The sequence below is a fragment of the Pseudopodoces humilis genome, chromosome 1 (assembly GCF_049639895.1).
Source record: "Pseudopodoces humilis isolate 2021_Gansu_Grassland_sample_001 chromosome 1, ASM4963989v1, whole genome shotgun sequence".
Lineage (NCBI taxonomy): Eukaryota > Metazoa > Chordata > Aves > Passeriformes > Paridae > Pseudopodoces > Pseudopodoces humilis.
Window position 1 is genome coordinate 47,351,501 of NC_142200.1, and position 24,122 is coordinate 47,375,622.

A 24,122-nucleotide genomic window follows, 5' to 3' on the forward strand; every position below is an offset into this window, starting at 1 on the left:
TCTTGTTCAGCTCCAAAATGGGATGCCTGAGGCTGCAGAGAGAGGGAGAAAGAAGACAAATGCCAACAGCACTTTTCAGCACGGGATGAGCCTGGAGAGCGCTTATGGCGCCGCTAGAGCAGAACGAAGTCACAGAATCACACTATCAATCACGTACGAAAAGATCTCTGAGCTCACTGGTCCAACCTCTGACGGAACACCACCATGTCAACCAGACCATGGCACTACATGCCACCTTGTCTTTCCTCAAACACCTCCAGGGACGGTGGCTCCACCACCTGCCTGGGCAGCCCATCCCGATATGTGATCAACCTTTCTGTGGAGAAACTCCTCCAAATATCCAACCTAAACGAGCCGGTATGGTTCGGGCACTGGCTCGGGCCAGCCCTCCCTCAGGAGGAACAGCTCCGTGCGGGACCGCAGCGTGCGGCTGCGGACGAGGCGGTGCTGAGGACACCTGGGTATTGGAAGAGGAAGGTGAGGGGGAAAGGGAAAGAGACGGACGAGAGAGGAGGTGGCGGTGGTGCCGCTCCGCCCCGTCCGCCCCTCAGCTCCTTTTGGCGGGAAATCCGGGCTTTGGCGGGAAATCCGCGCTTTGGCGGGCTCGGGAGCGCAGCGCGCAGCCGGAGCTCGGCGCGTCCGCAGAGCCGCTCGCCCACCATGCCCGCCGACGGGGAGATGCTGAGCGCTGCCGCCGCCAGCCCGGAGCTCGGCGAGCAGCAGTACCTGCAGCAGGTGCGGCACATCCTGCAGCACGGCCACCGGCGGGAGGATCGCACCGGCACCGGCACCATCTCCGTGTTCGGCATGCAGGCGCGGTACAGCCTGAGAGGTGCGCACCGCCGGGACCCCCGGCCCCATGACCTTGCTCCTTGCTCCTGCCCCTTCTCCCGCTCCTGTCCCTGCCCCTGCCCGCCGCGGCTCCAGCGGCACTGCCCTGAGCCGGGCTGAGTGTGGGGGTCTCACAGGCCGGGGTTGTCCCGTTCCTTCCCATCGAGGGATCTGAACACGGGAGTTACGCATCCCCTAGCAAGTCCTTACTTCATATTCCCACCTCCCAGTGCCAGGTGGTGGCATTGCCCTCTGTGGGGGAAAACCGAAGTCTGTTCACCCTGGCAAATGGCTGGTCCCCGCTGACACTCTGAACTCTTTTGCAGATCAGTTTCCACTGCTCACAACGAAGAGGGTGTTCTGGAAGGGAGTGCTGGAGGAGTTGCTGTGGTTCATCAAGGTTCGGCATTTGAGTGTCTCTGTGGGTGGTGGGCCCGAGAGTGGCATAAACAGAACGAACTGGTGGGCAGCATTAAGGCATTTGGGAAACTGCAGATGCTTCTGTTCCTATGACAAAAGAAGTACAACCCCCTGATACTGTGACCACACATAGAAGGCCTTTATCTTCAAGCCATTCTGGATTTTAGTGCAGACTGTTGCTACCAGTAGGATCAGAACAGTTTCTCTTCTATTTCTTTTTAAGGGAGAAAATTTGAAATAATGAAGGCTTGGGCTAATTTGAATATACTCCACAGTTATAAAGCCTAATACAGTCTCTTTTTCTGGTGTTCTAATCAGAATTAATAATATGAGATAGATAGTAGGCAGTTTAATGATCTGCTTTTTAATACTGAGATAGCTTGATTTGAACAGAAACAAGCAGTGTGGAACCACGTATGGAGTAAGACTGATGTAAGTGCTAGGCTTTTTAGTAGCAAAAAAATGAGATCTAACAGAGCTAATAGCTGAACCTAGTGTAATAACATTCAATGATAGGTAGTTCATTGCAATATAAATGTTCCTTTATATGTTGTGATATTGTGCTGGTATGGGAGAGTCAACATAACTATTTCCTATATAGCAAGAATGAAATACACATTCATTTTTTAAAAGCTTTTGGTTTTGTTTTGGGTTGGTTTTTTGTTTGTTTTTTTTTCAAATGTAAAAGACTAGACACTCTGCAAAACAGCATCATTTCTGTGTTGGATTTTTTAGTGTCCTGATTTGGACCTCTTGTAGGATTCAGTCACATTTTTCTGGGTTATTTTCTTATTTTTGTCATTTTAACAAAAGGATTTTTAAGACCTTAAGCCTATTATAGGTGGCTTGGGAAAGACTGTGCCTAGGCCATACATTTTTTGTCAGTCTATTTGCATCAATCTGTAAAATAACATCTTGTTCTCAGCAAATATGAAATTACATCCCACAATTGACCTTAAGGCTGTTTGTGCATTCACAAAGTGTGAGAATCCAGAGTTAAACAACAGCAGCATGGCACTTCAAACTTCAGCCCAGGATGTTGCTCACAAGTTTTGTTCTGTCCATGTGCAAAAACCTCATCCAGTACATTAATTACACTGTTCTTCCTTTAGGAGTGGAGAAATACTGGACTAGCAAAGCTTAATAAAACTGTTTTAAATCATTTCCTCTGTGTTGGAATTAGGATGCAGACTTCTCACTGTGTTTTGTAGGGTTCTACAAATGCCAAGGAGCTTTCTGCAAAAGGTGTGAAGATTTGGGATGCTAATGGGTCGCGTGAGTTCCTGGATAAGCAGGGTTTCAGCACCAGAGAGGAGGGTGATTTGGGACCAGTGTATGGTTTCCAATGGAGGCATTTTGGAGCAGAATACAAAGATATGCACACAGGTAATCTCATCCAAATACAGCCTTGAGTGCTCAGTGAGACAGCTGTGACACATCACTTCCAGAAGTCTGCGTGGAATGGGCTGTTCTTAAAGAACCATTCACAGTAAGCTGATAGCGAGAATAAAGAGTATTAGAGAGAGTTAATTTAACTTTTTTTTCTTTACTCAATATTAATTATCTTGAGAGATGTAGCTTTGTATACTATAGTTTGGTAGTTGTGGAACAGGTGAGTCATAAGGCACACACTTTTACTCTTTCACCTACACTGGTTTTGTTTGCTGAGAGCTGGAATGATGTGTGTGCTGCAGTCCAGAAACCTGAGCTAGCTCTCTTTGATAAGAGTGGAATACAGGCTGCCATCTCTATACCAGTGCAGGGTCCTTGAAATTGTTCTGTTGGAAAGAACTGGCATTAGTGCACTACATTCACTGGAGGCAGTGGAAGAGAAAGATTTTTCCATTCTGCATCTGGAACAAAGTAGGATGTTTCCATAGCTGATGATGCTGTGGACAGAACAGCTGTGACAGGTTCTGATGTGATGCAGTACCTGTTGGTATTTTCAGTGGAACTGGTTTATTTAAACTGACTTTCAAATGTATTGATTCCTCTTTTCCAAGTCACTGAAGGAGAGGATGTAGAAAATGCTTAGAGTACTGCCATTAATTAAAAACAGATTTTCACTATCTGGTGTGATTTTTTTTAACTTGGATTAACAACATGTTTAGTTATCCAGGTGGGGTTTCTCATTTGTTTGGTTTTTTTTTTTTGTTTTCAGTATAGCCTCAAATTGCAGCTCAGATATTAGACTTAGTATTGGCACGTTGACCACCAGCAGAATACAGTTTTATGGTAACACAAGTTACCAGTTCACAAACTGTGAACTGACATATCGAAAACTTAGAGTTTCTCATCTTAAAAGGTCTAACGCACAACATAGCATGGAAAAAAAGAACATGAAAAATTCCCCTAGTTTTCCTTACAATTAGATTTCCTTAAGTTGTGTTACTAATGGATAGGTAATTAGCTTCAGGAACTAACATAACTATTTGACAAGGCTAATGGAATGGAATAGAATGCTGGCAGAAGAGTTCCTTGAGATGCTAATTGTGTATTACTACCTGGTTTGCCAGCTTGGATCTCCCTGCAACCATAATTTGGTGTTGCTGCAATAAGAGGTACTGGAAAAAAGTAGCTACCAGCCATGCTGATTCATTGGCATGAGTCAGAACACTGATTAACCACTAATGGCTTTTTTAGGCTGATATTCATTCTAATGGTCAGTTAATTTCAGAAAAATTCTTACATAGATTGTATTGACCCTAAAATTCAGCCTGTGAGTGTCATTGGGTGAAATGTAATATCCTACGCTATCCACATTTAAGATTCCTTTCTGGAGCTAGATTCTGTGGAAATGTAGTTTTCATACCTGACCCTGAGAGTGCTACATGGATTCATTTATTCATCTGTCAAAAACTTCCTGCTTTTGACTGTGTAAAGAATGCTAGCACCTGGCACACTGGTCTGGGCTTTTTTTTTTTTTTTTTTTTTTAATATATATATAAGAAGGAGCACTGTAGCATGCAAATTGAATGTCTAGAAAGACATTTTAATCTGGAAATGCAATAAGCAAATCTGTCTAAATACCGTGACTAACTAGGTGGTAATAACTTGTCCATTCCAGTACAGATCTTATCCTATTTAGGTAACAAGTCATCATGAGTGATAAAATATCATGCTTTGTCCTGCTGGTTTTTTGTATTGCAACTTTTGTTTCTTGGGGTTTAGTGATTATACAGAATTTTTAGTTGGTCTTAAAAAAAGTCAAGTTGTTGAAAATGGAATAAATAGGAATGGTCCTATTTCAGCAGATGCTAAAGGCACTCAAAGCAGACAAAAGAGTTGGGGGGACATAGGAAAATATCATAATGAGAATTTTACAAGCTCTGGAGCATCCTAAGAAAGACCAAGAACAACCTATGTTTGGATGGTGCCAACTTACTAATCAGTTTCAGAGTTGCGATAAAATCTTCAGTGGTTTTCATTTGGGTATCACTTTTCACTGGGACATGGGCTGGATATTAAAAAATACCATGACTTGAATCTGTCCAGTTTAGATCTTATTTCTTATATTTCTTCAGATTACTCCAACCAAGGAGTTGATCAGTTGCAAAAAGTGATTGAAACGATCAAAACTAATCCAGATGACAGAAGAATCATTATGTGTGCTTGGAATCCCAAAGGTATTGGAACAGCTGGTGTAAAGTCAATGTGGTTGCACATTATATTGCTGCGTGCTAAACTGTGCTCTGTTCCTGTGTCAACAGTCAGTTCCATTCGGTGTTCTTGTTCATTCTTTATAAAACTACTAGGAGTGCAGTAAAAATGGCCAGGGGTTATAATCTTGATTCTCTTTCTACTTAATCCTCATGTTCAGACTTCAAAAATAATGAGCCTTCAGTGTTCCTCTCCAGGTTAAAATGAGGCATATACCAGTGTCTTTGACATACAGTCTATTCAAAGACAGTAACTCTTAGTTTAAAAAGGTAAAAACCCAAACCATAAAAACTAGATTAAAGCAATGTGTCTGGCTTTTAGCCATGTAATCTATTGTAAACTTAACCCTTAAAAACTGGAGAACAAAAATATTATTTGTGTTGTAATTTTCTCCTTGAACGTAGATTCATATGGTGAACCTGTATCATTGTAATGATAGGGTCTGTTTATACATAGATATCCATTCACTTTGTAGGGCAACTTCTAAACAAGAGCTAGTGAAAGAGGATGTTTAACTTTGACCAGTGATAGATCTGTGCTCAAAAAAAATCACACAGCATTTTCCACTGTTGTCTGAAAGAGTATGCCACATGCAATTGCTTTTACTTTCAAGGGTAAACATTCTCAGAAGATATCTGGTGAAAGTTTTCCTTGCCAAGCTGTAATTTTACTCTCTACACTTTTTAGGAGTAGAAAAACTACTCAAAAGATAAAAAGATCTTCTGGTTTCTGATCTGTTTTTTTAAATGATCATTACTTTTACATCTCAACAAGCACATTGCAGTGGGAAGAGAGTAAGATGAGGCAGTTGTAATTCACTTTAGGGTATATGCTTAATTTTACTCTTAATGTCTTCCTTTAGGGAATTCAACTGTCTCACCAAGGTTAGTAGAGATAAACTGATGTGCAACATTATGGCATAAATCTGTTCTGTGGAATATCTGTTTATGACTTTCCGGTCATAAAACCCAGGAGACAGCTTGTCATGACCTGGACTTAATTGCTTGGGCAGCAGGTGCTTATAAACAAGAGAAAAAGCAACAGAGTGACAGTGCAGTTGGCTCTCTACTGTATCTCATTACGTGCTTGTTTAGGTTTTGCATCTTCTACATTCATAACACACTAATGCTGTTACTGTTTTCTCCCCCTCACCTTCTGTACCTCAATTCCTAGATATTTCCCTGATGGCTTTGCCTCCATGCCATGCCCTTTGCCAGTTCTATGTTCTAAATGGTGAATTGTCTTGCCAACTCTATCAGAGGTCTGGAGACATGGGACTAGGAGTGCCCTTTAATATTGCCAGCTATTCACTGCTCACGTACATGATTGCCCATGTCACAGGGCTGAAGGTAGGCTATTTAATGATTTTATTTATTCTTGTTTGAGAAATGACGGACTAAAACACAAGGCTCTTCATGTCATGTCGAAGAAGAACTGGAATGAACATGCTGTTGGAAATCTTGCTGGAATATGTGTAAAAAAGAGCCCTGTGAATTCAATGTGAATTGCCTCTGGTTTTTATGGGCAGTTAGAATCAACAATGTAAGAAGTTTTAAATTCTGGTGAAGCAGAAAATCCTTTCAGGTCAAGACTGACCTGTTCACTAGTCTTAGATATCTGAACTGAGTGCTTGTCCTTATGGGATAGTAATATACAAGTGATTAGATTTTGTAGCATGTGTTTATTGGAAGTGAACAGTACCTCAGCAGTTGCTGTCAAGGTTCTAATTTGGGTATTCTGCCCACCTAAATTCCAGCTGTGTATTTTTCTGATTTTCTAATGTAGATGATTATGTAAAGTGGTAGTATGTGCTCAAATAGCCCCTGCCCTGACTTCAGAGCTGCATTTTGTAATTTGTCAGAGAAACTTAAATGCATGACAGTCTTGTACAAGGGAAAACCCCTTTTCTTTAGGGCACATAAAAAATTGTACTAGAAAGGCCTTCTGGGCCTAATCCTCCTGCCACCAGCAACATGAAGGGGAACTTCTTAAGACAGGGCAATAGGGAAGAATCACACTTCACAGCAGCTGCAGAAATTAGTCCAAGATATGAAAAATAGTGAAGTTAAAAATTATGCCCAGCTGTTGCCTGTCAGCCACTTCCTCTCCTGGCTTTGGTGGTTTTCAGTGTGTCTTAGTTCAGGGGTAGTGTGGCCGAGCGGTCTAAGGCGTTGGTGGGGGATTGATGTTTTTCTTTAACACAAACTGTGCACTTCTTCTTCCCCCTCTCTTGCTCTCAAAGCCAGTCTTAAAGGTGCAGAACTTAATATATAACATAAACCAGACGACTGGGGATACCAGTATCATAAAGTCACCCCAGGACATTGTGTAACATATCTGAGGGCTGATAGGCACTGGTCAGGGGCCAGTAAAAGAGCCAATGAAACCTCCCCACATTAAATTTGATTGTTCAGGGGCTGCTAAGTCTCAGAACTTGCAAGCTTGCAAACCCCATCTGGGTGTTTGCCTGTGCCTGACACCTCCAATGCTGTTTAGTAGTGGCTGAGGAAACTGCTCTGAAGCCAGCTTTGGTGAGTTGTACTTACTAGAGTTGGAGTGGAAAAGCTGGATGTCACTGCTGCACCTGTTTGTGTCCCAGTGAGCAGATCAATATTGCTCCATTCATTTACCAAAGCTACTGTCATAGCAGTAAGATAGAAAGATTGAAAGATTTTTTTTTTTTTGGTAAACTAGTGGAAATTTCATTGTATTTTCCATTAATTATGCATTAGTCAGAGAAGTTTGTGCCCTTCACTGCTTCCAAGGATACAAACCAGCACAGAAGCTGCAATTCCACACTAGCCAGATGCTGAGAATCAATACTGTAAGTATTGCAATGTTTTGCTTTCTTGGAACCTGACTGTTTGAAAACCACATGTATTCTTCATTCTTTTCAGCCTGGAGAGTTCATACACACCTTAGGGGATGCTCACATATATCTGAACCATGTTGAACCTCTGAAACTCCAAGTAAGTACTTGGTACTCTGTTTTTCTATCTTCCACAGTGCTTATTCAATGTAAAATTATCTTGATATTTTAAATATCCTTTTGCAGTTCTTAATCTGTATGGCTTTTTTTCTCATTTCTATCCTAATAACTGTAGTATCTTAACATCTGTTCAGTTCAGGTTGCAAACAGAAATACAATACAAGCATGATTGAAATGTACATCTGTGCATTACTTTAGAACCAAGTTAGACATCCAGAATCTGTACTTTTAACTTTGAAAATAATTCCACCTAATCAAAATAACACAAAATAAAATGTCTTAGTGATACATCAGAAAAGGATGACTTAAAAATCACAGAGTAATACTATTTAGCTGAGAAAGGCTACCTTTTCTTCAGAAAGTAATTTGTTGCAGTACGATAAAATCAGCGTTCGATTTGATTAGACTAAGCTTGGACTGATTGTTCTTATTATTAGTATGGTTCAAAACCATCCAGAGAAGTAGTTATTGATTCAGACCCAACCAATGAGAAGTGAGAAGCTGTAGAATATTTGATTCATGTTTGGGTCAGATTTTCCAATTTAATTTCCCCTGGAAGGAAAATAATCTGTAACCACCAGAAGTCATTTGCCAACTGAAAGTACTTGCAGTGCATTTGGGCTATCAGGGAATTCACCTGAAAAGTATGTTACTGCTCCCTGTGAAAATACTAAGGTGGATTCTACCTAAATGTATGGGAATTTTTTTCAATTTTTTTTTTTTCTTAGAATAAATCTTGGTGGGAAGGGAAAGCCTACATTGTGTAATCTGATTTTGAACAGAGATTGAGAACACAGAGTCTCTGCTTTCAGGTATTAGCTTTATACGGTAAGCTTGCTTTTATTTCAGCTTCAGAGGGAGCCAAGATCTTTCCCCAAACTCAGAATTCTTCGTGAGATTAAAGACATCAGCTGTTTCCGGGCAGAAGATTTTCAGATTGAAGATTATAATCCTCATCCACCTATTAAAATGGAGATGGCTGTCTAATGCTATAAACCAGCATTAAATATTAATGTGGAAATGTACCTAAGCTACTTAGTTTCTCTAAAGTGGTGGGGCTTTTATGTACTTAAGAAGTACTAATGTACAAATTTGCTTTACTGTTAAATAGTCACAGACCAGATTTGCCTTCAGTCCTGATACCCTGTAGTTGTATGGGACAGATGATTATTCCTGATATGCTATGCAGGTGTTAAGCCAGTTTTGTTAGAGAGCTACTTTTTTATAGGTTGTTTCAGTTACCAGTGGTCATTTCTGTTACCCTTGAGTTACTGCGTGTGAGAAGCACAGGCTTACGGGCTTGATTTGGGACTGAAAATTTGTATGTGTGATAGAGGCTTCCTTCAAGGTGGGAGAAATTGTCAAATATATTCTAAAAAGTGTATGTTTAATAAAGCTTTTTAAAAAGTATCTTCTGGAAAGCACGATGCATATTTAATTCTGGTGTGAATTTTTATAGGTAGTAGTAAAAAAGGGTTGGAAAGCAAAGTGGCCTGGAGGGGGGTAACATCTGGCAAGGAAAAACAAACTTCCCATGGTCTTCACAGATGAACCATTGGGAAGGCAAAAGATTTTAATAGAACCTTGCTGGAAATACAATCTCTGTATAATGTCTCTGTAGCTGCAATTTTTTTTTATTCCCCAACCCCACATAAATTACTAATTTGATATAAATCAAAGAGACTTGCAGTTAAATACAGGTTACCAGATAATATTAGTAATCAGCTGTCTGTCACCATTTAAAACCAGATCCCACAAACATATGGACTACTTTTGCAGCCTGAAGCAGGAAAACCTAGAGATCATAGTAGTTTTAAGAATGGGGTTCATTAATTAAATTCTAGCAGAATTCAGCTTTCAATTCTCCTTATCCTTGTAACTTCTGCAGTAACTTATAAAATTTCTCTTCAGGAATTTAATTGTGAATAGATGTGTGGTTAATATTCAGACATAAGATATGCAATACATATTTGAACATATGGAACAATGCATAGTAATTTTTAAAATAAATTTTAAAGTCAATAAACTGGTAAATATTGGAAAAGTTTACAATTTCAGATAATTTTAAGAATTTAGTAATCAATGTGCTTTCATTCCTGTATAAGAGGACCATTGACTCTTTCTTAAACCAAACTGATCATGACTTTGAAATGCATACTTTCTATAAAAATTATTTTCCTGTCATTATGCTGGTTTTTCTTATACTGATCATTGATATGCAGACAAATTTTTTGCAGCACAAAAGGTTGTTCTCTTTTCCTGACATTTAGCCCAACACAAGAAATTGCACCAAAAAAAAAAAATCTGCCCGTTGTAAGCACACCAAAAGTTAAGAGACCACTGCATATTAGAGACGTTCTTAATATACACTGTAGTGCATCATTCTTGAAGAGAGATGATCAGACTGTGCTCTTTCATATTAGATCCTCTGAGAAGCTTGGAATGGTCAAACCTCATCCTTTTGTGAGGCTGCATTAAATGGATGCTCAGTAGCCAGCCTGTAGTCGAAACACACTTGGGTCTTCTCTCAAATTACTGACCTCACAGGTAGTAGCAGCATTCTTGTTACCACACCTGAGAGCTTTGTCACATGCTCCTCCTAATAAACTTCATCCCAGCTCTACTAGTCTGATATTCTAAAGTCACCTAGTTCAGATGGTCCAGGTGTTACCTTTTCATTAATGGTATGTCCCAGCTGTAGGTTGTCAGCCACCTCTGTGTGCATACTTTTATAAGTTAAAGGTTCTAGAGTGTTCCTACAGTCCTCTAAAAGGAAACAGATTAAGCTGCACATTCACTTAGCAGTTCTGCCTACACTTAGCAAGTGAAGTTCCTCTTGCTGGAAACCGCTTTATGTAACACTGCGGATAAGGTGGATTCTGCAGGACATTTTAGCAAGTGTAGCCAGAGAGGATGTGAAGTAAAGCTGGCCTCAGGGCTTTACTAGTGGGAATCAGCAGTCTCAGTGGTTATCCAGGACAGGAATACCTAGCCAAGAGAAGAATTCAGAATGAGAATCATTTACTTCTCTTCATAAATTACAGAGGAGTTAGGTGTACAGACATACATAGCATACATAAGCAGACCAGTCTCTATAGCTCTGGAAGAGCTGGTTTTTAGTATAGGAATTAGTTACAACTTCACTGTTTCCCTTTATCAGCACAGTTTACCACCAATAGCAGTTGAAGTGAAGCTTATACCTTGAAGACCAAGAAGGTTTATGGTGCTCAAAAGATCAGAAAGATGTAAAAGGCATTTCAGCAGCACACTTTAATGTGAGTAAAAGTAAAAATACATTTTAAAATTCATAGGTATGAGACTTCTAGGAGCTTTCATGCAAAAATATGAGTATTTGAAGAAGTTTAATATATAAACAGGAGGTACTCAAGGAATTTTGATTTGCAAAATACGAATACGGTTCATGCTGCAAAGATGTCTACTATGACTGCAGGCCATATTCAGAGCAATGTTTTAGGCAAAACACGAGACATTGCTTTGATATTTTCAAGAGGTGCATCCTTGTATCATTTCTCCACTTTCCAAGGGCCATTCAACAACTCACAGATAGCAATGAAATTTCTTACTACTTTGGTCAGATATCAACTTCTACATTCCACCTTAGATGAGTTTTGTAACCCACACTATTTCTGACATGTTCTGGTATGTTGCAAAATTTGCCTTACTGCAGTACAATAAACAATACTAGTTATCTGATTATGGTAGATTAAGGATCAGGAAAGAAAGAACTGCTGAATTTTTGAGACAAACTTCCATCTGATCAGCCATCAAAATCAAGTCTTCTAATAAGTCTGACTTGGTGAGTTTGTCACCATAGTGACTGGCACCTGTGAAGTGTCTGAATATGGAATGCAGCCCAGGTTTTAAGTGCCTTTGTTAAAGCCACAAACGGTTCACATTCACCTGCTTGAAATTTAACTCGCCCTTCTAGCTTCCCTTTGCAGCCCACAGGAAGGTGAGCTTGTGGGGTAACATCACAAATACATGCTGTGACCACCATGTAGCAACATGTTTTTTAAGGAAAAAAAAAAAAGAGAGCAATAACCACAGTCAGTTACCGGATTTTTTTTATATAATTAACCTGTTTTCATGCATTTCAGGTAACTGGATATGATCAAACATCATCAAGTGCTGGACTAATTAACAGAGGTCCCCAAATCCATACTAGAGATGACTGCCACTCTAAGACATCCAAAGCCTTTCAGTGCATGACATGAAACAACAAAAGCTTACAGCAATGCATACAAGCTTATGCTCAGAAATCGCAATCATGACAGCTGAAGAAACTAATCAGGCTGCCTTGAAGGAAGGGGAGAGAAAGATTTTCTTATTGCTGCTGCATTTTGCAGAGGCTTTCTCTGGAACTTTTTGGCCATCAGCAGCACAGACAAGCTTTCATTCACACTTCCTTGTCTGCAGCTGTCAATTTGGAGACAACTCAAGGCCCTGGCTTGTAGAAGATATTTAAATATCATTCACTTGTAGCAATGTAAGGGAGAAAATGGAAAGTTAAGACCTGGAGACTCCCAAATTAACATATTATAAGAGCTGCTGGCAACTCATATAAAAGCATTTGAACAGTGTCCCTCCTGTGCGTGTAAATCCAAATTATTTAAATTTAAATGAGAGTTCACATGAGAATTTGGATGAACTTCAAGGATGTTGTCAGTATTAAAAATCAGCTTATACTTGTAATGTCAAGAACACTACACCTGACACAATGAACTGCGGTACACTGAAAAAAAATCAATGTGTGCCAAAGGGCATAGTTGTACTGCATTGAGTTTGGGAGTTACTGCCACTTAACTGGATGTTGAATCTCTTAAGTGAAAGTGAAGTGAAAATGCCGAGTGAAAATGGTTGCTCCGTTCCCAGCCATGGGCTCAATGTGCACAAAGGCACGCTGAATTTGTAGTGAGGCTATTATGTAATGCTCACGCAAACTGACTGGGCAGCTCTGCCAAATAATTGCCTCACACACTCCCTCAAAATCTTTTTAACATTTAGACTCCTTTGGGAGCAAAGTCACACCCCTCTGGTCACCTACTGTGTCCATAAGGCAGGAACTAGGGGCACTCTGGGGACAGGATTCATCATGCTTAGAACTGGGCAGCTTTGGGATGTGCTTGCCTATGTGAATAAGCAGCTACTTCCATTTTGAGGCAGCTAAAGTGAAAATAGCAGTGATTCTGCTGTAGGAAATCATTCTTCCTCCTGGAGACCAGTCCAGCCAGATGAGAGATGGCCTTGTAGCTGAAATACACTTGGATAAGAGTTAGGATTCAATTTCTAGCTGTGCTACAAGATTTCCTGTCTGGAGCTTGACTAAGTTGTTCTGTCAGTTCAGGCTTCATATTAATTTCCTGTGTTTCTAGTACAGATAATTATATTCCCCTTATTCACATGGGAATTCTGTGGATAAATACATTAAATGTTTATGTGGTTCTCAGATGCTATGGTGAAAAGAAGAGAAAGGTTATATAAAACATCCCATACAGCCAAAATTCAGGACTGGCCTTTAATATACTAATGGATAATTCAAACCCATCCTGCTAGATAGTCATTGTAAAACACCCCTCTCTGCAAATAAAGTGTCCTATCTACTGGTAGACAACAGCTGAGTGTGAGAAGTACAGCAGTATAGCAGGGCTTGGTGTGAGAAACTGGCAGGAGAGGAATTATGCTAATGTCATCACTGTTGTTTCCAGTTGCTGCAGAGAACTGAGAATTTGTTAATTCACATTGTTTGGCTCTGTATATTTGGTGTCAATACTTGGCAAAAAGATGGGTGCAATAAAAACCAATTTACTTTAATCTGGAGATTGGTATTCTAAAAAAGTATCAGCTTGTCTGCTGACACCTCGCTATATATGATATATCTGGGATTTAGTTCTGGTCTTTGGAGTCATTAAAAATAATTCATGCAAAAAGTATTTAAATATAGCTGACTGCAGTGACTTACTACTAATGCTAGCAATGAGTTTCCTTGGGGGAAAGGACAGGTTTCACCCTTTTAAAATAGCTGCAAATGTACCAGACAAATTCCTGCTAAGGCCAGACAGGGCACTGAGTGCACTGACAGACCGTGACCAGTCACACCTGGGGCTCACACATTCTGCCCACAGGCCTTAGTTTCTGCCTGGCTTGCATGGTGTACCTGCCTCCAGCTGTGCTACAGCTGTGGACGTGTCTAGCCATGGAACAAAACCCCATCCTGGCTGGACACACCCTGGGCCATGTCTGACCGTGGTTCTCCTCACTCCTGGCTTCTGCTCATCCCCATCCCCAGGGAGGTGTCCAGTGCTTGAGGCTGGGGCCACCTCACCACCCCTACCACCCCTGCTCCCAAATGGAGGTGGGACAAGCCCCATGGGGCTCCCCAACAGCTCTCAGTCCTTGGGAGCGGCTGGCCCACATGGCATCCTGCCTGCCAGGTATCCCAGGCTGCCTCAAGCCCTAAGCCAGCAGTGCAGAGCCAGGCCTGCAGCTGCACAGGACCTTGCCTCACAAACCTGGCACAGCTCTGGGTTCTGACCCTCTGTTGTGGTTTAACCCCAGCCAGCAACCCAGCCCCAAGCAGCTGATCACTCATTTCTCCACAATCAGGACCAGGTGTGGAATTAGAAGGGAAAAAGCTGGAAAATTCAGTTTGGTATATAGACAGTTTAAAGGAGAAAGCAAAAGCTGTGTACAGAAATAAAGCAAAACAAGGAATGAATTCACTGCTTCCCACGGGCAGCCAGGTGTTCAGCCATCTCCAGGGGAGCAAGGCCCCATCACATAACATACTTGGAAAGACAATCGCCACCACTCCAAATATTCCCCTTCCTCCTTCCTTCTCCCCATTTTATACACTGAGCATGACACCACTCTGGAATATCCCTTTAGTCACTTTGGGTCACCCGTCCCAGCTGTGTCTTCTCCCAGCCACCCCCAAGTTCCTTGCCAGCATGGCAGTATGAAAAGCAGAAAAGGCCTCGGCTTTGCGTAAGTCCTGCTCAGCAATAACAAAAACATTTCTGTATTATCAACCCTGTGTTCACCACAAACCCAAAACATATCCCTTCCCTAGCCACTGTGGAAAAATGAGCTCTACCCCAGCCAAAACCAGCACACCCTCCCACAGCACTGGCCCTGCCCACAGGCTGAGTGTGACTGAACCCCTCACAAGGGGGATTTGATGCTCTTAAGGGGCCATCTGAGGATCCTTGCTTTGACCCCCACCCACAAGCCTGCCCAGGGCTCTGGGGCTACGCAGGATCTGCCTGAGCCCTCCACCTGCCTCCAACAATCCCTGTCCCTTTTCCATTTCTGTGTCCCTGCCCTGGTTATGTGTCTCCTGAAATGCCCCTACACCCCACAGCAACTAAGTCCCTCTTCAGCAAATCCCTCAGAGAGAGCCGCTTCTCTGCTGAGTGAGAGGATGCATCTCTCTCGGAGGGAGCTCGGGCAGGGCACTGAGGGCAGGAGCAGCCCTGCCGGCCCTGCCCAGCCTCATGAGAAGCCCTCCCCCATCAGCCCTGCCCTGGGGGCCATCTCAGCTCAGGACATGGCCCCAGTCCCTGCCGGAGCCACCCCAGGGGTGATGGCAGCTGTGCAGGGCCGTGGACTGATCCGGGCCCTGAACCGCAGGCTGAGCTTGACCTGGGCTTGACTTCATCACCATGGCCAGGCTGGCAGGCCCTGGGCTCTGATCCTGGTCCCCGGGACACACCTTGCCCTCAGAGTTGTCTCGGCACCATAATCTTGTCTGGTAGCATTCTCAGTCCTGGCTGTTCCCTCAGACCTGCCCTGCCAGCCATGCTCCCAGCTCTAGCCCTCCTGCACCCCTGGCAGTGACACTGGTGCCACCGAGAGGGTGACTTGCGGCTTGCTAACAGCAGGATTTCCTGGAATTTTGATACTTACATTTGAGTTACGGCAGCACAAGTAGAGCTGGTACAATTAGAGAAGCCTGGAACCTTCCCACTCCAAACCTCACTCCTTCATATAGCCACTGCAGGGTCATGTCTACACATGCACTGCTGTGCTGAGCAAAACACTGGCTGAAGCACCAAAACCAAAGAGCAAAATGAAAATGGGAGCTGGGTAATCATCCTTGGGCTACAGGATTCATCAGCTTCATCAGCCCTCCAGTGCTCTACAGACCACATCGTCCAGCCCGCACTGTTCTGCACAGATGTTATCCAGGCTGTCTCTTGGACCTGCAGTGTGCTCCACAGAGCAGCATAGACTTCGTCTTTGTACCTTCCTTCTCTACCCTCCATATATGGCAAATCACTATCACAGGATGCATTCTTTCATATTTCTCACTGCTGTTAGAAATATGAAATTTTAGCAATTACTTTTATATTGATAGTGAAAAATTAAATCAGATATTTCCAGGTTGTTCACAGACATTGCATGTGGGAAGAATGAACCAAGGAGATAAGGTGAAGAGAGACAACCTTGGTAGGGAATAGCTGAAATAGAGACCAAGTAATTTTCAGCTTTAGTGTTTAACTTCACGTAAAGGAATTTTGGCACCTGCTCCAAAGGTTATGCAGTAGAGTCATTAAACAAACAGTAATTAGGAAAAAGCCCAAAGCACTTATACATATATTCACATGTTCTCTGGTAGCTGCACCAATTCCTAGCACTGTTAAGGCCTGCAAGGAAATAAGAAACATTCAAGACTTGCTTCTGGTTTTCTGAATTCCCAGTGGAGCTACTCAGTAGCACAAAGGATGGAATAACAGCACACTGTTTTCTATGTGTTTTATAGAAAATGTAACACATGCTATAAAACTCTTTATTGATTTTTTTTTTTCTGCTTTCTCTTGTCCACAGGCAATGTAAAGAATTATGAAACAGGGTGTGTGGAGCAGTAAAGAAATGCACATACAGTACATCTGGGGTTTTAACAGTGCTGCTAAGTATAGCATGTTGGGAACAGAAATTCTGAACAAAACTTCCAATTTCACTGGAAACCACACATTTTTTTTAAAAAAGTCCATTCCCATTTCATACTAAATGTTGGCTGCTTTCCTTATGCAAGCATTGAAGTACTTTTACATATTTTTTTAGAAGGAAACTATTGATTTAAACTTAAGGGAATACAGGTGCAGAATATGTATCAACATCCTGTAGCAAATACATTTAATAGTATTCTGAATCACTAGTTCAAACTGAGTTCTGAGGATGTGAAGACACAGTATTAACATTACATCACTGTAGTATTATTGAAATAAAATATTAAAACTCCAAGCTCTGAAACAGTTGCATGTCCCATCTGGATATGCATATCCTCATCTGGAAAAGTTGGGTTCTTAATGCACAAGGATTTAAACTCAGCTGGTTCACTGACCCACTCTATTGCTTCCTTTATTTCACATTTTTTGCTTTGCATTCAGCATCTGGGATAAGAAAAATAAGAATCAAATACAGTGAAGGTTTCTAGAGAGTTATTTTTCCTGTCAAACTGCAAAATTTTTATGAAGTGGTAGAAACTGAGGAAATAGAAAGCAAATGAAAAGCTGGAATTGCTGTTCTGTCTGTACCGTACTTTTGGCTGTACTTATGCAGAGTTGCAATGACTATGTCAATATCCAGACTAGGTTCAAACTAAGCAGATCAGGACCTGTAGGAAGTAGAGCAGTCTTCTGTGGAAATGAATATATCTTTGGCAGCACATACTTCAGTAAAGCACCCTAAAACATGGACATGGCTGCTGAAATTTTCAGCAGGAAACCTTCTTGACAAAAAAAAAAAAAAGTGCAGTAGTTTAAATAAGATGAGTTTTTGAAGCAGCATTTCTCTCCCACACAAGGGAGAATTTTTCTTTCTATAAAAAAATGAATCATCTGAAAATTACATCATAATTCCTCTGCAGGCTCTTCAGGTCTTTGCCATCCTATATTGACAGAGCTCCTGGTTCAGCATTCCATGATTTATGGCATCCCATGAAAGCTGTGTGCTGCACTGCAGTGCCCAGAGTAGGTCAGCAGCTGTGGTGTGTCAGTGAACATATGGGGTAAAGAATCTGACCCATAGCAGTTAACAGAGTACCATTTCAAAATAAAAATGAGTGACCTCCTTCTACTTTTCCATTTTCACTCAAATATTCTAGTTTGAATAACTTATTTTCCAGCTTATTTTTGGCCAAATATCCGTTAAAAATTATTAACAGGCTTTACTCTGGAAGGCTCCCTGTATATAAAAGCCACTTTAAATCTTCTAAAAGACAATCCTGGTAATGGGGTTCCCCTGCAGACTCGAATTTCTGGCACAGAAATACAGGATAAAATTCTTAGTAATACATTTACTTTGGTCATATCCAATACTGCTGTTTGCTGAAATATATCAACATTTGATGAAATCATTATTCAGGATTTGGAGAAGGAAAAAAACAGTACTTGTCAATAAACCCATATAAGAGATATTTCATCTAACAGTTTTAAATAGAAAATAACATAGTATAGTAGCAAAAAGTGATATTCACAGTTATTTTGTCTGGCCAATAGTTTCTTGTATAGATCTCAATCTGCAAATATCATCCTGTAGATAAGCACCCACTTTTACTTTGAATGTATATGCATACTTGGAACATGAAATAGATCACTTCTGAATGATTAATGGGGCCATAACTGGAATCCATAAACTAGATTTTACAATTTTAGCATCACTATCTTACAGAAGGAACTTCCTTGTTAATTCTCCTCCCTTGTGAGTAAGCTTCATCCTACTCTGAAAATAAAACAGCGATGGCATTTTCCAAGTCAACGGAAACACGTTTATCTTCACTTGTGATCAGCCCTCAGCTTTCCCACACCACTCCTGTTTTCCTGCAATGCAGCATTATGCAGTAGTGGAAGGGGGGAGTGTCTGGGAGAGATACAGAAGCAAAGTCATCTCTGCCCATATCACAGACCTGGAAGACTTAGATTAGGCCCGGTTTGTCCTTTCAAAGCATAAAACACAGAGGTGTAACACTCAAGTCAAGTGTTTACTATACATTATCCAGCCCTCTCTCAAGGCCTATGTGTGCAGCTGCAAGCTAAGTTAAATCAATTAATTACACATCTCCAAATAACTCCACCACACTGCATCTAGAATAATATTAATTTACATGTAATTAAAATAAGCTTTTTATTTCTTCCTCACAAGTAGCTAGAAGAAACCATCAGAAAATGAGATCAGGTATCAGTAAGATACAGCTGAACCAAACTCCTCGACCCAGCTAACTGTAAAGATTAATAAATTTTTCTAATCCAGGTATGAACATCTCATAGCTTGGCAACAGTGTTTCTAGGTATATCAAGGTGTATATTTTCTGAAAGAAAAATACCAGCTGTATTAACTTGATCTGACACCAATAAACTGAGACAGAAAGTCAAGCACATGCAGCTCTCTCTGGCAATAGGGATGATGTTTATGAAAGAAGCCAGGGGCCCTCTGCTACTGACAGTTCCAGAGTATCCCTCAAAGTGATGGCAACCAGAATTTCTGGATTAAACCAGCATTTATCAAATTCTGAGGTTCGTGTTGGCTCTGAAGAAGATATCCCCATTTCTTATCCAGGAAGTTACCACAGGTTAAGGGTACTGTGCTTCTCAAAGCAGCTATCCAAACACAGATTTTATCTACTTTTATTAACACTCTCAATGATCATACTTTTGGTTGATTCATAGCACTCCCCTGAGAATTCCTGTGTGCATAAGCCCCTTGCATAAACCAGCAACAGCTGTACCTATGCAAACTGCCTGTTACACACAATATGCCAACAAAGAAATTTCCATTTCTATGATAGTTCAATGGATATATCTTCATTCATAAACACTCTGCCTAGCAGGGAAAATCCCTGAAATGGTATTAAGCCCACTTTTTTACTTCCCAAATGGACCTGCAATGATACAGTTCAGTCAGTCCAGCAAAACTTCTAAGTGTTTAGGAGCAATGAGTAAACACTGCTCCTAAAAGTAAAAAGCAGTGAGAATAGATCGTCATCTGTTAACATTTCCCACTTCACATACTATTTAAAGTTTTACAGCTATAAAGTTGAATGTTCAAACATGTTTTAACTGCTGGTCTGAGTAGCCCAGACAGGAATAGGATCCTGAATGAGCCAGATATCCATACTTTAACATTTTCTGTTCTGAAGCAGACAAGAATAATTACAAGTCAAGCTGTGTTTTAGTCTACAGTTTATTATTTTGTTAAATAATGCATCAAAGAATGTTATTTGGGAAAACTGAAAGATTGGAGATGTTTTTACTTCTTTATTTTTCCCAAAACCTGGCATTTTAATCAAATAGATCAAGTTGGACAAATAAGCCCTCCCTCTTCTCCCTAGCTATTTTACTGCAAGAGAACTGCAAAGCAGATAAGTCCTTGGAATAAGCAGAGGTCAGCACAAGCTCCTTGCTAACCCAATGCAAAGAGTTACATGCCAAAACATCACCAATGTGGCACAAATCTGATGTTTGACACTGCACTCCTGGGACATACAATAAGATGCCGGCAAACAGACTTCATCTCACACAGTCCTGTTCCTACTCCCTAAGAGATGCAAAGTAACTGTTTTCATCAGGTACAGATGTATTTAAGTTCACACCTGTCTTTTTTCTCAAGCAGACTGTTTTGGAATATTTCTGTAGAGGAACAAGAATGAATATCAGATTATGCTGAACTGGATCAAATTCTCCTCACACTCCAGATTTCATCATTACTGTTGTTCCTCCAGCCTGTCAGTTTCACAGGCTGATGGTGTGTTCCTGACAGAGTTACTCCCATCAAAACTGATGAGACAAGTCCAGGATTAGGAAAATGGAGGGTACCAAAACTCCAGCTTTGAAGGAAAGATGATTTACCACAAGCTTCCTCATCTGGTAGCACACCAGTAATGTATCTGTATTCCATGCAGAATAGCAAATGCTTGGCAGCCTTCTTCAAGTGTGACATATAAAATAAATACATCCCATAGCATAATAAAACTTTATGATGAAAAAAGATTAAATAATGCTAGTCAATCGAGGAATGGCTGTCAATTTTTTCCCCATTTTTCTGAAGCAAGCAGGGAGTTCAAACAGCAGATACTCTAAACCTTCACACGTCCCTCCCTCATCAGCTTGTGTTGCACTGCCAAATGTGTGTTTGCCTAATTTCATGGCTGTGAGTAGTTGACAATAAGCCCTTTTCAGCTTCTTTTTAAACTCTATCCAAGCAGGAGTAAAGGATTAAACAGAAAAGCCAAGTCACACTATTTTAGCTATCAAATTAAAACAGAGAACCACCCCTATTCTCATACGTCCTGCTCTCAGAAAAGGAAATACAAAGTTATTTCAGAACAGGATCTTTTACATCTTAATACTGAAGGGAATTCCTCCCAAAATGACTGATCACTTCAGCAAACAGATCAATGCATGAAGGCCAAGCATTTACTAGCAGACAATGGTAGCACAGGCAATTAAATTACTGAGTTTGTAGTTTTCAGTAAGGAGCTGTTTTTGTGAAAAAGCCCACAGCTATTAAAAAAACTAAAACAAACTTCCAGTTATCCAGACTTAAAGAAAAGCAGCTTCTTGTCCAAATGCTAAAGAAAGACCTACAGATTAAAGCACCTTTTTTAAGCACACAGCTTCCTATAGCTGTAGACATCAGTCCCCACTGCCAGCTGCTATGTGAGAAAGGGCTTTTCCTACAAGCTGTAGGTAGAGGTTCCCCAGGATAGGATCTGAGGATTCCCAGAGTTTGCATCTCTGCTTGAGGGCAGACACTGGAAGAGGGTATGTTGGGAGGGAAGGACTTCTCTGGGCAGAAAGCAGCACTCCCTGCCGGTGACACAGCTTCTGTCTGAAACAATCTGAAAGACCATTTTAGTTTGGATGCCAGCTAAAACATGTACTCCTCTAATAGGGCCCAGTTCCTTTACACTTTCTGACCATGTCAACCTGTAACTTTCACATAAACTAGAAAACAAAAACAAATTAAATAATTGGAACCACAGTGATGCCGTAACACATGGATGTTTTTTTCTTTATGATGAAATGTCGCAAAATGCAAGTAATATTTACATTTGGTATGCAAAATGAATTCCTGACACTAAAGCAAAGTGGTTCTCAATACCAAGCAAGAACATTTGACACTTTCTCCTGAAAATCATCAAGGACTGAGAATCCTTTTTAACCTGGTTTCATTATGGAAGCAGTATTAGTAGAGTGATTATTAAAAAAGGTGTTGAGAGATAATGACTGTGGGTTTAGGGGAGTCTAATATATGAGGATGTGAAAGTTTTGCACACTAAATTGATTTAATTTATAACAGATTGCCACAAATACCACAAAAATGGCCACTAGAAAACATATCTATGGTTAATAAAATTAATATGAATGAATATGTATCAAGTTATTACAAATTAATATCTGCCATCAATAATATATATTATCAAACAACAGGAAGGTATCAATTAATAATAAACATGAATCAGTACTGGGGTACAACCAGTGACAGCAGCAGACAAGTAGTTATATACTATTTTAGGTTACTGTTTACCATGAATGAAGCAAATTTATTAATGATATAACAGCAGGTATTTTTCTGATTACTTATATTAATATTTATGCTATTGATATGAAGTGAATTAGCCAGATTTCAAAAGCAGCAAAAACCATCTCAAAGCACCTCAACCTGGGGGACCAACCCTTCCTGAAAGAGAGGAGGACAGAGCTAGACAGTTAGAAAGCTGGTAAAGTCCCGTTTCCAAAATGATCCATATCACATACTCTTCTTTAGCCAGGTGTCCCTGGGGAGAGCCCGAATACTCATAGAAAGGTTGTGTGGGATTTAACCATGAAGTTCTTAGGCTCATTTTTGGATAAACATTATTGTTTTTATAGCACAGTCATAAGAGGGAGTGGGGCATTGGGCAGCCAGTAGATCCTGTTTAATTTCTATTTTTCAAAGACAGTTGGGGATGCTGTTTTCTGTTCCTCCAGAGCTCTTCATTTTTTCAGACTGTTTTCCACCTTCACATGACAAATTGTTGTTACAGTCTCCTTGTTTGGTGCTTATCAGTGGTATCTGTGGATGTTTCTGATTTCTAGGTACCTCAGCTGCACTTCAAAGAGGCCAGCTGCCCTTTTCAAGGATGTTTTTCACTAGTTCACAGGGCTGGTCCCCAAGCTTGCAGTTCCAGGCAGCCCTTTCTATGTCAGTTTTTTTTTTGAGCAGACAATATCTTTTGTTCACTAATTTTCCTTTCTAACCAGGCTATCTTTATGGCTCCTCACATCAATGCCTAGAAAGTCTATTTCTAATAAACAGGAACGTGTTAACTATGCAAGATTTGGCTCCCAGATCAACAGCTTGTTCATTAGGGAAGTGGCTAAAAGGTGAAAATCTCAGATTTAAATATGTAATTAAGAAAGATGCAATCAAGAGAAGGAAGAAACAGGACTTGGCAAAAATATTTTCTTTCAGAAATGCCAGAGTTCCACATAATTACTCTGTAATGTTCTGACCAATTCCACCACTAAGTGCTGTGCAGTGGCTACAATTTTCCATCCTGCAAAAATTAAGCATGGGCAGAGTCTCCAAGAACTGAGTGATGACTGTATTTCATTTGTTATTTCAAAGCCAAACATATGTATAGATTGCTTCAAAATCAAGACCACATGCAAATTAGGGCAACCAGGAGCAGGGAATCTCTCTGAGTTAATGAGCATTCTTACACTGAGGTCCCATGGGCATCACCTTTCCCTCTTGTTTGGCTCACAGAGCTTTCAGGACAGCAGCTATAGCCAAGTGGACAGTGCCCTTCTCTGGTCCTATCTGCTGAGCTAAAAAATAGAACCCTCAGTGTCACCCACAGTGGTTTGATACTCACCAATGTCTCAGTTTCTGTTAAATTATATTTAGCTCCCCATGGTTTAAAAGACTGCACTGAAAAGTCACTGATACTGCAGAAAAAAAAAATAAGAAGAAGAAAAAAAGAAAAAAGAACAATTCATATTGGTTAAAAATTACAAAAAAAGAGAAGGTGCAGAAATGTGCAACTTGCATAAAATACCCCTCTGGAATTCTGACTTGTCACTTTCACACTGGCTTGCCTGAGAGCCACATGTGTTCTCAATTTCTAAGAATGCAAATGGAACTATTTTTTGAAAATTCACAACTTACATGTTTGTTACTATCCTTTTCATGAAGGAACCTTAAAATGTGTACAGCA

The 24,122-nt window shown here is 40.7% G+C and overlaps 1 protein-coding gene across 1 annotated transcript; it reads left to right on the plus strand.

The window, feature by feature from the left end:
• The first annotated feature begins 576 nt into the window (after window positions 1-576).
• TYMS (thymidylate synthetase) lies at window positions 577-9,404 on the plus strand. Its single transcript, XM_005517227.3, has 7 exons — window positions 577-832; window positions 1,158-1,231; window positions 2,463-2,637; window positions 4,776-4,877; window positions 6,085-6,260; window positions 7,809-7,880; window positions 8,750-9,404. Exons 1-7 carry the CDS (start codon window positions 661-663, stop codon window positions 8,885-8,887), a joined length of 909 nt encoding a protein of 302 aa, XP_005517284.1. The 5' UTR covers window positions 577-660; the 3' UTR covers window positions 8,888-9,404.
• Window positions 9,405-24,122: the final 14,718 nt, after the last annotated feature.

Bases quoted from the DNA above. Each gene is read 5' to 3' on its own strand.
- TYMS (XM_005517227.3), top strand. From the start codon at position 661: ATGCCCGCCGACGGGGAGATGCTGAGCGCTGCCGCCGCCAGCCCGGAG. The intron at 2,638-4,775 runs GTAATCTCATCC...ATATTTCTTCAG, and splicing joins ATACAAAGATATGCACACAG to ATTACTCCAACCAAGGAGTT. The intron at 4,878-6,084 runs GTATTGGAACAG...CTCAATTCCTAG, and splicing joins GTGTGCTTGGAATCCCAAAG to ATATTTCCCTGATGGCTTTG.